We start from the raw sequence: 15,612 nt of genomic DNA, 5'->3' as shown, positions 1-15,612 counted from the left end.
CGATCTCCTCTTCCTCTTCAACTTTATCAACTCTTACTATTTTAACTAGACATTAATCTTCCACTACTCCATTACTTCCACTATGCCTTTAATCTTGTAACTCACCCCCACTCACATTCATCATGGTTTATTGTCCACTATCTATCATTTAAGTACAAGTGTAACTTATATGCAAGACTATGCCTATAAATAGGGCTTGTCATTGTATTGTGATGCAAGTAAAGAAATGCAATATTATTATCTTATTTTCTTATCTACATCTCTTCTCTAATCTACTTTCTTTGTTAGTTAATTTTATAACATTTATCAGCACCAGGCTCTACCATCCGAGTTCATGGTTTCTTGTTGATACACATTATGTTTTGTTCGTTGAATGAAGAAGTTTGATCCAAATAGCTTAGTAAAATTTCTCCCAATTTATTTAGAGGAAATGGTGGTTTTTGCGTATTAACCTTATCATTTCATTGGCAACTGAATATTTTATTCATCATATTGAGATATGAAAATTTTTATTTTTATTTCTTATTTTTCTTATATTCATAATTCTACTACTATCCATATACTTCTTGATTTGCTATGAGATTTATTTTCATCTATAACATTACTATATATGATTATCATCTCTGATATTAGTTAATTATTGTCTTAGAAAGTAAAATGTGAAACATGTAAATGAATGGCTAATAGGTATTATACTCTTGATTTTGTGATTAGATGGCCAGAAGCCATGTCACATTTTGATGATTCTTTGATAAAAAACCATATTGTGGTTGTAACGGATGGCTGGCAAGCTTGTCATAATTTGATAATTTATATCAAAGTCCTAAAGATTGATGGTTTAAAAATCAAATGATACAAAAAAGCTTCGTAGTTTTGAAAAATTTTGTTATGGTCCAAAAGACTGATATTTGAGAAAATTGATGGTATGCTATTGAAAGCAAGGAACATATCCATAAGAGTGATAAAGAATATGACCACATTGTATCAATGGAATTGATAACTAAAAAAGCAATAATCTTTGGGTATGACTATTGAATCACAACAACAGAAATAGTAATAGTCATATGATTAATATGATAAAATTATAAACAAATGTTATAATATGACCATAAGTCATATAGACAAATATGTATCAGTTCATTGAAAAGAAAATTCAAAAAAAAAAGTTGTGAAATCAAAAAGATTATGTGATATTATGAAAATATCAAAAGTAATTCTAATGCCTGAAGACAATAAGTCGTGAAGAAAGATTCCTAAAGTATAAATAAAAATAGAAGATATATAACCATTATCCTAGAAGGCTATATATATAATGTTTAATTTTTATTAGTCTTTAAATTTATTGTGATTTGTGAGAAACAAATAGTTATGAGAATTTGATATTGTGATATTGATAAGTATGTGATATAAAATTAAATAAATCAAATAGACCCAAAAGTTACTAGTTATATTTTGTTTATTTATATCTTATTAATATGATCTGATTTAATATTAGTTTGGATATTTTAAATGTCTATAGTACTTTGATCAATATTGAGAATTTTTGAACGTTAAGTTTCATTTGTACCTCAGAAGTTCATTTTAAATGTTCTTTTACATTTTTGTGTTTTCTATGTGTGTATAGCAAGTTAAATCTATGATAGTCATAATTATTTGTTATTATGTTAATGATATATTAAAATAAAGTTGTCTTTTATATTCCTCTTACATTATATAGTTCCTGAAGATCTATATGTAATAGCATTAATACAGTTCTAGAAGAACTAATATTGATTTTTCTTTATGAGCAGGTAAAGTATTGATAGTGAAAAATATAACCCATTGTGAACACCTAGTTTTGTTCAGGCCCCACAAAATTACTAAATTAAAGAAAAAGAAAAAAAGAAAAATAAAAGATTAATATCCTCCTTGATTCTTTCTTGGAGGCTAAGTTTGAGAAGTCTATTATATGGCAAATCAAAAAAGGAATATATCCCTCTTACAATAAATGGCAATAAAATAAAAGATAAGAATTAAAAGCCAATTAGAAATGTGAGGTGGAAACATTGAGGAAAATAAGAAAAATCAAAAAATAAAAATAAAGATTTCCCATTTAAGATGATTAGCTCCCTAATTTAGAAACATATTTTGGAGTTAGGATAGTAAAAAAAAAATTCAAAATTCAAAAATCAAAATAAGAAATCATAATTTGATGATGATTTGGTGCTCAAATAGGAAGTTACATAATGAGTCATAATTAAGGAAATTTAAAAAAAGAAAAATTAAATAAAATTGGAAAAACTCTAAGTGAAGCCTATAAATAGGAGAGTAAGGGTTAGAGGAACTCAGTCAAAATTTCCCTGTGAAGAAAGGAGGCAAGGTAGAGAATTCTTGTGTCATCTTATTTCATTGCAATAAGTTGTTTTGGAGAAAAAGAGAGAAGGCCTAACTAGATAAAAATCCTTTTTTCCATCTTCTTCTTTCTTCTACCCAAGAAAAGTCTATTCTCTTGTGATTGTTATCACATTTATAAGCTGGAGTAGTGATGACTAGAGAGTTGGATCTAGCATGATTTTAGTTAATCCTCACTACTCCCCTTTCTTTTTTATTTATTCGAAATATGCCTTTATCTATTTATCCCCACATGTACTCATTTCAATATCCATTTCCTTCTTCTTCTTTTTTTCATTTTTATCTCATTTATTCTATTTTTGGTTCATGCTTTTTTACCATTGTGTATATGGTTTTTATTTATTGGCTTATTATGCAATGTATTTTTTATATAACCAATTGATAAGTGAAACATCAAGTATGAATTTTCATTCCCATCTATTATGCTTAACTTGAGCTTCATGTTGACTTTTTTTTTGGCACTATTTCTTTTTGTTTTCAAAAGTGCTTCTCTTTTTAAAATCTTTACCGTGTGAGGTTTTTAGAGCCTTCGTAGGTATCTAGATTTATTGGTAAACAATGTGAGATTATGGGAGTGTTCGCAAGAATACCAATGTGGTTATACATATTTTTCTTTTGAAATAAAAAAAAAGAAAATAAGTTTGACACCATCTTTATAAATAAATAATAGAATAGAAATTTTTTTTTAATATGTACAAGTAATCTCACTATGTTTTTTTAGAGCCGTGTGAGGTTTTTTAAAACTTCCGCAGGCTCAAACGATTATTCTCCCGTATGAGGTTGTGGGAACCTTCACAGGGAGGATAACCCAAAATCTCTTTAAAAAAAACTTTTAAAATAAATTTTTAAAAAAACTTGTTTTCATATATTAAAAAAATACAAACCTACCAAAAACATTTTTTTAATTGAATAAATATTTTCTGAAAAATACAAACAAAGTGACACGCATTTTTACCCTTGAACTACATGGGCTTTGATCACTCTAAAAGGTACGTAGACCCTAGATTTTTATTCTAGGTCAAGTCCAACTTTATAAATAATTTATTTTTTTTCATTTTTTTGTAAATAAAAATTTTTCTTTGTTTCTATATTTTTTAGGGTAATTAAAATATAATTAAAAAGGCCATATTAATTTTGAGTATTTGACTTAGGGTAACCGTTCTCTTGAACGGGTGTTGTGAGGTGCCTAAAATGTTCCCTACAGGCAATCGACTCCCGAACCCTATTCGGTTTTCGTAGACCATGTTTTTTAGGTTCCTAAAATTACCTTTTTAAAATTTTGGTGGCAACTCCTTTTTCTTTCCCTTTTACGGGATGATCAGGATTCCGGCACGACACTCATGGATCTACATCACAACTTTGGTTCTCAAAAAAGTGTAAATGCTATAGCATAATTGGATTAAAGCTCGTAACTATATATAAACTAGGAAGTACTTGGGCTTCCAAGCAAAAGATATGTTATTAGCCTTAGCCTATTATGTGATAGTAATTGTTTATGAAATATATGAATAAAAGAATCATGTTTGAATGACTCAATCTTAAGGGGGAGACTATTGGAATACAAGTATGAGTTGATATTAGATATATTTTTCATATCAATTTCATAAATAGATATCATATAAAATCAATCATATATTATATTGAAAAGTTTATTATTGGTAATAAAACATGGTACAGTAAACTAGAATTTTACTAATATAATTAGATTTATTATTGGCATGACTTGTTTGATCATCTTGAACTATATGATGCAACAAATTATTGAGGATTATATATTGATATCTATTGAGGAACCAGAAGATTCTTTTGAATAGCCAACATTTTTAAGAATTCGTATATGCTGCTTGTTCTCAAAGAAAACTGATTATAAAATATCACTAGTTATGTTTTGTTTTGAAATGGATCACTACATTTCTGGAAATATATTAAACTCATATATGTGGGCCCATTTAGAAGCACATAACCCATACAAGTATTTAATATTTGATGGATGCATCTACATAAAATGGTATCATGTGTAATTAATATTAGTTTGCAACATAAAGTTTGCAAGATTGTTTAGATAAATATTTCTGGACCATGTGATCTTAAAAACTTGATTTTAAAGATACTAGTGAATTTATATATCAGGCTTTTAATGTTGAAAAGCCTGCTTAACAAATTAATTTAGCAAAATCATTTGTTGATGCCTCTGTGAATAGTTGGATCAATATTTATAAAAACAAGTTTTTCTATTTTAGTGTTGGCATATTTAACTTAATATATTGCAGCACTTATGCACATCAAGACAACAAAATTCTCCCACTAAAATTGGCTTTTGGTTAGGAGTCAGATATTTTCCATCTAAAGATTGAAATGTGCAATATTTATTCCCACAAATCCACCAAAATGCACATAGATGATATTTAAAGAAAGTTGGGACATATGTTGGGTAAGAACTTCCTCCTTGTTGTTTGTCTCTAAATGGAACAAAATAATGTTCCTAAAAGAAGCAAATGGATTTAGGAGACTTATATTGCATAATTAGCTGACTGTTATTGGACAAAGTTTTCTTAACATGAGGGGGAGAAATTGAGTAGTTGGAAAAGAGAATGTATGGAATGCATTATTACTATCAAATATAGATCCTCAAATATATCAGTATGGACTAGAAGTTCATCGAACATTGTATTCATGAAATGCTACAAAATATTTTACTAATCCAAATGAAAATTTTTAAATTTCTTATTCCAGCTAAAAATGCTTCAATTAGTTTTAAAAAAATGAGACATGCCGAAAGCATGAGAGGTCAATCGGTTCCAATATAAATATATTAGATAAAGAGGAGCATACAACTTAAAAGTTATATTGAGGAGGCATATGCTCTAGAAGAGTATCAAGATATAACTAATTATAAAACCCCAGAAGAGGTTTAGGTATTTAAAAAAATAAGAAAGAGATCTCAATAAGTTATGTGACAAAAGACAAAATAGAACTGAAACGATAAAGTTGTCGATAACAATTTTGATAAGAATATCACGTGATAAAAAGAGAATCTTACATATAGATCTATCATACAAAGTAGACATAGATTTGACCAAGAAGAAAAGTAAAAAGGAAAAGACGTGATAAAATATCATTTCGATACATGAAAATAGACCTGTAGTCTGAACACATGAAATATAAAGTTTTTATAGAATATATGAACGTTTATGTGAAAATAAAATTTTCACAAACGATTACGATGAGACATACTAATTTGTGGTGGATATAATTTTGCATATATGAATAGTCTGACAGTTATAAAATGCATTTGTTAGATATTATTATAAAATATGCATGAGGATTATTAATAGTAAAATTTACATAATAATCCTTGAAGGATCCAAAATATACCAAGAGCATATATAAGAAAATCTTTCAGTATATGAAATATTACGAAGATTAAAATAATTTCAGTATGTATCATCCATTTTATAGTTCTTGATCAAAATATATGAAATTCTTTGAAGGATTTCAGTTGTCAGAAGCATGCAATTCAAGTTCTTTTGAATAATACATAATTAAGTCAAGTCAGTTTCTATAAGAATTGAAACAATCAGGGCGTATGTTCTATAATCGATTAAGTAAATATCGGTTTAAAAAATGATATAAAAAATGATTCAGTTTGCCCATGTATTCTTTTGAAAAGTTCTTGAAATGAGTTTGTTATAATTTTTGTTTATATTGATGACATAAGTATCATTAGAACTTCTAAAGAACTCATAAAAGCTATAAATTGCTTACAAGAAAAGAATTTGAAGTGAAGAACTTGGAAAGAACAAAGTTTTGCCTCGGATTGCAAATTGAATACTTGAGAAATAAAAATTTTTGTGTATCAAATAATTGATACAAGAAAGGTCTTAAAGTGTTTTTATATGGATAAATCACATCTATTATATACTTCAGAGGTTGTGAGATTTGTGGAGGTGAATAAGATCCTTTTAGACCTTGAGAAGGTGATAAAGAAATATTTGATTTAGAAATACCATAGGTTAGTACAATTGGTACACTTATATATTGTGTTAGTCTTATGACTTGATATATTATTTGTTGTTCACTTACTAGTAAAATATAATTCTTTACAAATACGAAGACACTAAAATAAAGATTATAAATTCTTTTCTGATTTACATGTTGGTAATTCTAGATAGAGTATCTCATAATATTCAAAAGATGGTGAAATATATATCTAGCAAATCCGTTCAAATAAAACTCTAGTAGATTTGTTCATCAAGTCACTTCCTATTATAATATTTGAAAAGTTTGTTCATAATATCGGATGTTACAAACTCAGGGATATCAATTGATGTTATGAAGAGGGAGAGTTAATACACGTTGTACTTTTTCTTTCTTGTCTATGGTTTTTTTTTTCATTGAGTTTTCCCAACAAGATTTTTAATGAGGTAGTATCGAATAGTGTATCAATAAATGTGTACTCTTTTTCCTTTGCTAAGTTTTTGTTTTCCCAGTTGAAGTTTTTTTAATGAAACACATTCTTATGCAATGGATTTCTATGGGGGAGTGTTATGAATATTATTAAGTATGTATGTCCATCTTTTCTTCCTCTTCAACTTCATCAACTCTTACTATTTCTACTAGGTATTAATCTTCCACTACTCCATTACTTCCTACTATGCCTTTAATCTTGTAACTTACCCCCCACTCACATTTACGTGGTTTATTGTCTACTATCTATTATTTAAGTACAAGTGTAACTTAAGTGTAAGACTATGCCTATAAATAAGATATGCTATTGTATTGTGATGCAAGTGAAGGAATATAATATTATTCTTTTATTTTCTTATCTATATCTCTTATTTAATCTACTTTTTTGGTTGGTTAATTTCATAAAAAGAAGAGGATTATTACGTATTGTCAATGATATATAAAATTGAAAATTTTCCTATATATGTTGATACTTGATTAAATTTCCACATCACATCCACGTCATCACTGTATCATCCAAATCTGATTTTTGAACATCATCTCCACCAAAATAAAGGGGGAAAAAAGCGGATATCTCCCCTCAATCCCCATGAGTCCCACAAGAATATCCACGCTTAATTAATACTTCCCCTAATTATTTCTCATAGAGTTATGGATCCCTTGTATTTAAATAAATTAAATTAGTCATATGATTTATACATTATTATATTGTATTTTAAATTTTTTTTGGACCAATCATGTTTATTCTAAATTTAGATCTCCAAACTAGAGTGAAAATCATGCTATTCGAGCTTATTTGAATCGTGCTATTAGTTTTTTTTTGGCTAACAATAGTGCTATTACTTCTATTATATACACTTACATGATGATATCCAATATTATTAGGTTGTATTATTTGGGTTAGACGCGATTGGTAGTAGCTCTGGTTAACAAGATTTGTTTTCGTAGCCATACAGTTTAAACAGTTAGCTTTTTACTTCTTTAACTTTATACAAAATTTTATTTTGATCTTTTAACTTTGGAAAATTCAATTTTCTCTATGACAGCGGGAGTTTGCTTCGCAGAGGAGGTGAGAATGAAAAGAAAGCGTTGATTTTTATTTAAACAAATGAAAATCCGATCCTACCCAAAGGGGAGGGAACAAATTTTTAGTTGCCAACACGACTGAATATTTGACCTATTTGCCCCTCAACTCAGCTATAAAAACACGAGAGCACAGCGCTGGACGAAAGACACCAGTGCGTGGAGAAGATGAAAGTAAGTTGGATTTTCGTCATCAAATACGTGTTAGAATTTATGTTTTGATGATGACAAATATATTTTCTAAATTTATGATTCCTGACAAAATCAAAACTATGGTGTGAGAACCTTTTTTAATCAGTTTTCTCTATTACTATTCAGGAATTAGTCTTTTCAAATACTACTCCGTTCCTTATTATAAGATCATTTTAACTAAATTAGGCGGTTTAAGAAAACAGTTAAAATTAGTTAAAAGCGATTAATATGTAACAAATACAATTTTTTCCAAATATACCCCTATATATAAATGGGTAGATGTGAGAGAGTAATAATGAGATAAATGAAGAAAGAGAATGTATTAAATACATTAAACTAGAGGTAAAATAGGTAATAATGTATTAAATGTTCAAACAAACTCCAAAAGCATCTTATAAAAAGGGACAAACTTATTAAAAAAATTAGATCTTATAATAAAAGACGGAGGAAGTACATATTTCAGAAGCTTCCTATGTTTTGCAAAAAAACCACCTTTCTTTGAATAGCCTTTTCTAATACATAGCTGAAAATTAGACTTCTTGAATACATATTCAAGAAACTTACTTCGTTTTTACTAAACATTACCTTATTAGAAGAACTCACGGATCTTTAAAAAGTTTTCTTTAATACGTACTTGACAATTTGTCTTTTTGAATATATATTTAAAAATCGGTCTTTTCTAATACATATATGAGAATTGAACTTCTCAAATACATATTTGAAAAATCTTTTCTATCAACTAAAGATTCCTTACCAAAACATCAATATAATGTGTTTATAAGGACTTTATCAAAAATATGCTCAAAGATTTTAAATCTAAAAATTTGGGGATAACAACATTAAAAAGAACTTTCTCAATAGCATATTGAAAAAATTTACCTAGGAATAAAATGCCAACTGTGCATAGTAAGAAACTAGAAACTTCTCCCCCATACAATGCACAGACTAAAATATTTGATTAAATTTTAAATTCTGATAAATTACATTATTTAAGATAGCTCAAGATTTACTTTTTATATAAGTGTGTTTTTTTATTCATTCAAATTGTATTTGAATTAAAGATGTGGAATTTAGGGGGAACATATATGAAAATTCAAAATTAATTATTTATCTCTCCATTTAAACCCCAATTGACATATTATTTTATGATATTTCTCATTTAATTTAATATACTTAAATCCCAATTAAGATATTATCAAAATTCAAAATTAATTAGTAATTTCTTCATTTGAGCTTCCATTAAAATCTCATTTAATAATGATGCTCCTCATTTAATTCAATATATCTAAATCCCAATCAAAATATTATTCAGATCTTATTATTAATTGAATATATTCAGATCTTATAATATCATACCCGACCCGTTTTAAGCGAATTAGGTATTACAAGTTTTTAAGAATATAATTGATTGATGATTGATTGATGATTTTAGCTAACAATTTTATAACGTTAATGCAACAAACTTCATTACAATATAAGTTCATGAAATTTCATTCTCCCAAATTAAATTACATAGTCACTTCACCTTTTTAATACATTAGCCAATGTTCTCTTTCTCCTACATAAAATTTCATACATTTTACAGCACAAAATAGAACCATCATTACATGACAATTCCTTTTTTTCTCAGGTAAAGTATTAATCTCTCTAAGCGACACATCGGTTGACAAAGTGGGGGAAAGGCCTGTTTCTGAACTTGGCAGCCACTCTATTCCCTTGTAAATCAATAAATTACCAAATTATTATTTAATCATGCCATAATATGCACAGAAATTATGTCTGCTCCAATAAACTCATTACTTGAACATATGCATCCCATGCATCTTCATCGCTGATGGCATAATGGGTGGTGCGATTCCATTTAAAGCTATTTTGGGGACGCCCATAAAGCATATCGACCACAATGGACCAGTCTTTCCTCAAGCTCCTTATGCGAGGGAGTATGTCAGTGCTTCCCTTCAACCCACATCTTGGCAGCATATCTTCCATCTTATTTTCAATATACACCAATTAACCTGGCATGTGCCTTGACCCTCTCATGAACATTTTCCTAAGTCGCATATCACGGATAATTAACACAAGAGTTGAATCTTCATTATCCATCCACACACGAGCCCTACTACCTGTAATATACACTTGCGTTATCAAAACGGGAAAAAAAAAAAAAAAACCTTCATGGTGCACAGACCACCTTTGGACATCTACACGATAATGACTCCATTAGCTGCCTCTAGATCCCCACTACTGCTATCTTCTCTCCATGGCACATTTTGCCCCTATTTCACTCTTCTTGGCACACACAGGGGATATTGGTTGGACTTAAAAGATGTGTTTGCTTTTCTAAACTCACATAAATATTATTAAATTATGTCGTCAAGGGCAATACGGTCGTTTTGTTTATTTTCCCACCTCTTTTCATCCAACCAAACATATATTTTTCATTCAACAATTTTCAATTCCAGTGATAACCAAACACTCACTCAGCCAGCAATTTTCCTTTCTCTTCCTTTTCATTCTTTTCCCTTCATTTCCATTTCAATGGATTCTTTGAACCAAACAGGCTCTATGATATTGAGATCTAGAATGTTGATAAAACATTTTCAAATGCTAACATGTTAATTTTAATTTTCAAAACAACCATGATTATTACAGAAAAAATCATCATTTAAAATTAAAAAAATATTTTTTTAAGTTAAGGAACCAAATTGAAACCTTATTTAAAATTAAAAAACTAAATGCATACTTTAGTTCTTAATTTTATTTAAGAGAAATTGAATCCCTTTTACTTAATTCAACCGTGTAAATGTATAAAGTCACTTGTTATAATCACAGCATTAAAGCCTAGTTCAGTCAATCAGATCAATAAATTGTTGAACTAATTCTTTGGCGGATCTAATAAAATTTTTTGTACAGGTGGACCAAGGTAGATTTTATATTTTTTTGTTCCCTTGTTGAACCTAAATCAACATGATTTTGAGTTTAAAGGAAAATAATAATCTGTCATATTTATGCTTTAGCAGCCTTGTTTTTTTGGATCATATATGATTTATACATTAATGTCTCATTTTATTGATGCATTAATGTTCTTCATTTAAATATTATTATTTTAGGGGTTACATATCAATATTTTATATGCTTAATCACATTATATTATTTTAATTATAATTATTGATCCTAATTGAATCATGATTGTACCCTTTTTAGTTTTCAGCACTTTGCTAATAAAATGCGTACAAACGCATATACGTTTATGCGCACGCATAGGAGCACATTCCATATTCATAAAAAAGATCAGTATGAATTTGAACCATCAAATTGATTTTGAATGGTCCATATTCACTTTAAATATTTAAATAATTTTTTATTTTAATTGATATATAATTTAAAATAAAGAGGATCTCATAATTTACAGTTCCTAAAAAATTACCATTAAAATAATTGTAGATTAAAAATTTTAAATTAGTACTGTCCAAATTAGATTTTGGATGTCTCAGATTTAGGGTGTGTTTGGATGAAACCAAATCGTAGTTTGGAAAAGTGATTCTGGAGAATAGATTCTGGAGAGAATAGATTTTTTGAAGAATGGATTTTGTAAAAAAATGATTTTGAGAAGTGAGAGTATTTGGATAATTGTTATCAGAAACACTTTTTACATGTACAAATTACTAAAAAGGGCATAAGTTAATATGACAATTATATAAGGGATATATTTTATAATATATTTTGATTTGAAGGAATAAAATTGTTGATAAAATAATTTTTACCAACATAATTAATAATATATAAGATAATATAATTAATATGTATATATATTTTTAAATTATAAGATTAAATATGTTTATAGAAAAATGATTATTTTTTCTAATAGAAAAATATTAATTTGCTTTAAAGATTTTAAACATGAAATTTTATAACATTTTTTTCAAAAGCATGACACTCTCCAATTTTTTCCAAAAACAAATTCAAGATGCTTTTTCCAAAACTATGGTTTTGATTTTTTTATAGGTGTTTGGGTCATTTTTTCTCCAAACCATGGTTTGGGGAGACACCCAAACACACCCTTAATCACAGCGACGAACATATAATGCTCATTGCCTTGATAAGTACTAAATGAGAACTATGTCTATATATATATATATTGATGATTGAGGATTATTTAAATTAATATTAAGAAATACTCCTCTGGTTCTAAATATAAAACTTTTATATTAGTGTGTATGAGGATCTTATATTTAGGATAAGAGGAGTAATATAAAAGTATAGGGTTCGTGTATATCTTCAAAAATATAATATTAGTTATAAGATCCGATGAGTGTCCACATCTGAAACGTCGTCTTAAGTCATAAAAAGAAAAGTTTGAGTCTCTTTCAAGATCTACGATTCTCCATCAACGTTGATCCGAATCTTCTTTTTTTCTATATTTTATTTATTCTTTTCACTATCAGATCAAGTACCACATTGAGCAAAGCATGATTAAGGCTTTATTAAAGTTAATTAAGATTGGACTTTTGACGGCTAACTAAAGTCCTTTTTAATAAAACATTAATCACACACAAAGCAAGTAATCCTTTTGTCTGCAAGTTGAAGTCAGATTTTTCACATATAAAAAAATAAATAGCATCATAAAATAAGGGGTGAAACATGCGCACACTTCATCTTAAGTTGCAATATTAATAATTATATTCCCAAGTTGCAATGATATTTAGTCCACTTCATCATTAAATTTCTTGTATAACACGTGTCATGGGCCTTTTTGGTTGATTGTTATTATTTCGTATTTTTGTTGGAAAGAATATATGTTAAATACAAATAAAGTTGTAAGGTTATTAAATTTTAAGAAAAACTAATGAGATGTAATATTTTTCTTGGTTTCAGTAAAATATACTTTTCTAATCCTACTAATAAGGGAGAAAAAATTTTATTTAGTCATATTTATAAGTCATTCATATCATTAGATTTTTCATATGATCGTACAGTTTTATCCTCATTTTATCAGGATGGTTACTTTTTTTTTTGGTTGGAAAAATGCATATATTAAATAAGAATAAAATTTAAAATTATTAAATTATATTGGAAAAGCTTTATAAATAAAGTGATTTATAAATTAGGATCGGAAGAATACTGTTCTAGTCTTTATTATAAGTTATTTGTAACTCATTCTCTCAAATATCAGAAAATGTATTAAATTGATAAAATTTTCAAAACTCTTTCCTTACTAAAATTCTCTATCTTTTTATGTTTACAAATCATTTTCACCTCATCTTAAACTCTGTTAGTAATAATTTTTTTTTTATTATAGTAAGTCAGAATAAACTCCACTCACCCAATCGGCAGATGGAACAGCCTAGCCATTGCCGTTGAAATATTACGGTTTGATGGGCCCAATAAGTGAAAGGCTCTTAAGCAAAAGAGCCCCACAATTGCAAGAAGCAAAGTCTTAAATGGGTCCCAAATGGGCCCAACTACCCTCCCTTCCATTATGGATCTCTTTCCTTAAGGTGCCTCCCATCCACCAGCGTCAAGTAAACCTGTCTATTCCTGGCCATGTGGGGCAGAAAAAGCTTGGGAATGCTTCTTTTATCACATGAAACTATTTCTTTTATTGAAAAAAAGTACTTCTTTTCATATTTAATATAAAAAATATTTAATTAATTTAAATAAATTAAAAAATTAAGAAAATAAGTTAATTATAATTAATGCAAATTGTGTTTCCTAAGATATTCTTATAGTTAAAATAATTGGAGATGTTAAGATGAGATTAGTTAGCTAACATTTTTTTTTTAAATTTTTCTAAATACATGTATTCTCCTATTGAAAGCAATTTTATTCAAAATATTATTAGACACTAAATATAACTACTTCTTTTAGCAGGGATTTAAATTTTGGCTTGTTATATTATTAGTTGTTAGTTAGTTAATACTCTTTCGGTTCTAAATATAAGACCTTTATACTATTGTATATAAAGATTTTATATTTATCAGTATAAGGGTCTTATATTTAGAACTATTTTGTATTGGTTGGCTGGTGAACCAAAGTAAAGAGGTCTTGTCTTGATTCATGATTAATTGGTTCTGTAGCCTGTAAGCTAAATACATGGCCGTGGGAAGCTTCAGCCTGAGGCCCAGATAAACTTGAAGGCCCTTATTTTAACAACCAATAAAATACAAAAACAAAAAACCTTGGAAGCCCTCTCAAGTTTGGAGCGACAAAGATAGCAGCATTTAGTTACTGTTTATGTTTATTGCCCCGGCGATGGCGTATTATTCCAATTTCTCTCGTCGTCTGGTCGGAACGGCCCCTGTCTCCTTCTTGAAATCCGTCGTTAAATCAGGAAGCCATTCTCCGCTTCGGAATGCCTCAACAACAATGCCGTCTCAACGTTCATTCCCTTCGTTTAGCAGGTAATTCCTGTGTTCCAAAGCTCCAATCCCTTGGTCTTTCTTCATGGTCTGAAGTGTACAAGAAGCGCGAACTACATTCCCCTAGGCATCTGCTAATTCCTAGCGTCAGAGTTAACAAGGATTTGAAAAAAAATTTGTCTGCTACTGGTAGTATGCTTGCCTTTTCCTTTTCCGTTTTTTAGTTGTTTATTACATCAACTGCAAATAGTAATACAATTATTGTGTAATTAGTTGTTAGCTGTGTTTGCATATATGCATGAGTCTGCAGTTTATTTATTACTTCTATGATTTACTGAAATTTGGGGTATGCTTTGTGTAGTTAAGTGAAGTTCTTCTTTTAGATAGCTTCAGAGCAGAAGTCAGGGTTTTTGAAGTCACTTGTTCATCTACATAGGGCATAGGAGTTTTGTGGTTGTTTGTTCGTGTACATAGTGTGTTAAGGTTATTTCTTGGATGGTTTGTTACATTTAAATCTCTTGTAACGTGCCCTTTTTTGCCTTTAAAATATAAAGATTCTTGTTACTTAGTATAGGTGGGCGTGTGAGCATTCTTAGCAATTTCATGTTCATTCCTAATAGTTGTTAGCTATGTTTGTGTATGCATGTACATGATCAGTTTATGGGGTTCTTCTATTATGAATTGCTGAAAGTTAGATTTATGTCTTGTGCTCACAATCCATATGCTATCTTTGACAGAACTTCAGTGTACAAGTTAGGATGTGTGCAGTCGCTTATGCCTCTACACAGTGTTGTGGCCACTGCAAGAATGATATCTTATGTTAGTGCAGATTCAAGGAATTGTGGGACCTTTTCAATTGGTGCCCTCTACTGCAACACTCATGGACCCTAAGTCTCTGTTTGTTTGATTAGTGAGTGATTCTTTCCTTCTTTCCCTTTATTTCTGTTGGGGAAAAGAAGAATTAGAACACAAATTAAACTAAAAATTCAATCTCTTTGTTTATGGGTTTTAAGATCTGTAGAGCACTTCTACAGTGTTCTGAGCTTTGACATTAAATGAAGGGAAAAAGAGTAGAAACCCATGTTGCTTATTGGGATATAAGTTGAGAAATGCTTCAATT

General features: G+C 28.8%; 1 protein-coding gene across 1 annotated transcript; it reads left to right on the top strand.

Moving 5' to 3' along the window:
* Positions 1-14,356: 14,356 nt before the first annotated feature.
* Positions 14,357-15,612, top strand: LOC114741865 (uncharacterized). The gene is made up of 2 exons (XM_028930120.1): positions 14,357-14,534; positions 15,230-15,612. Exons 1-2 carry the CDS (start codon positions 14,368-14,370, stop codon positions 15,381-15,383), a joined length of 321 nt encoding a protein of 106 aa, XP_028785953.1. The 5' UTR covers positions 14,357-14,367; the 3' UTR covers positions 15,384-15,612.

Source organism: Neltuma alba, unplaced genomic scaffold, assembly GCF_004799145.2.
Source record: "Neltuma alba isolate B1F8T4 unplaced genomic scaffold, ASM479914v2 tig00003553_pilon, whole genome shotgun sequence".
Classification (NCBI taxonomy): Eukaryota; Viridiplantae; Streptophyta; class Magnoliopsida; order Fabales; family Fabaceae; genus Neltuma; species Neltuma alba.
Note: the sequence above shows the minus strand (reverse complement) of the source record. Positions and strands in the feature narration are given on the sequence as shown.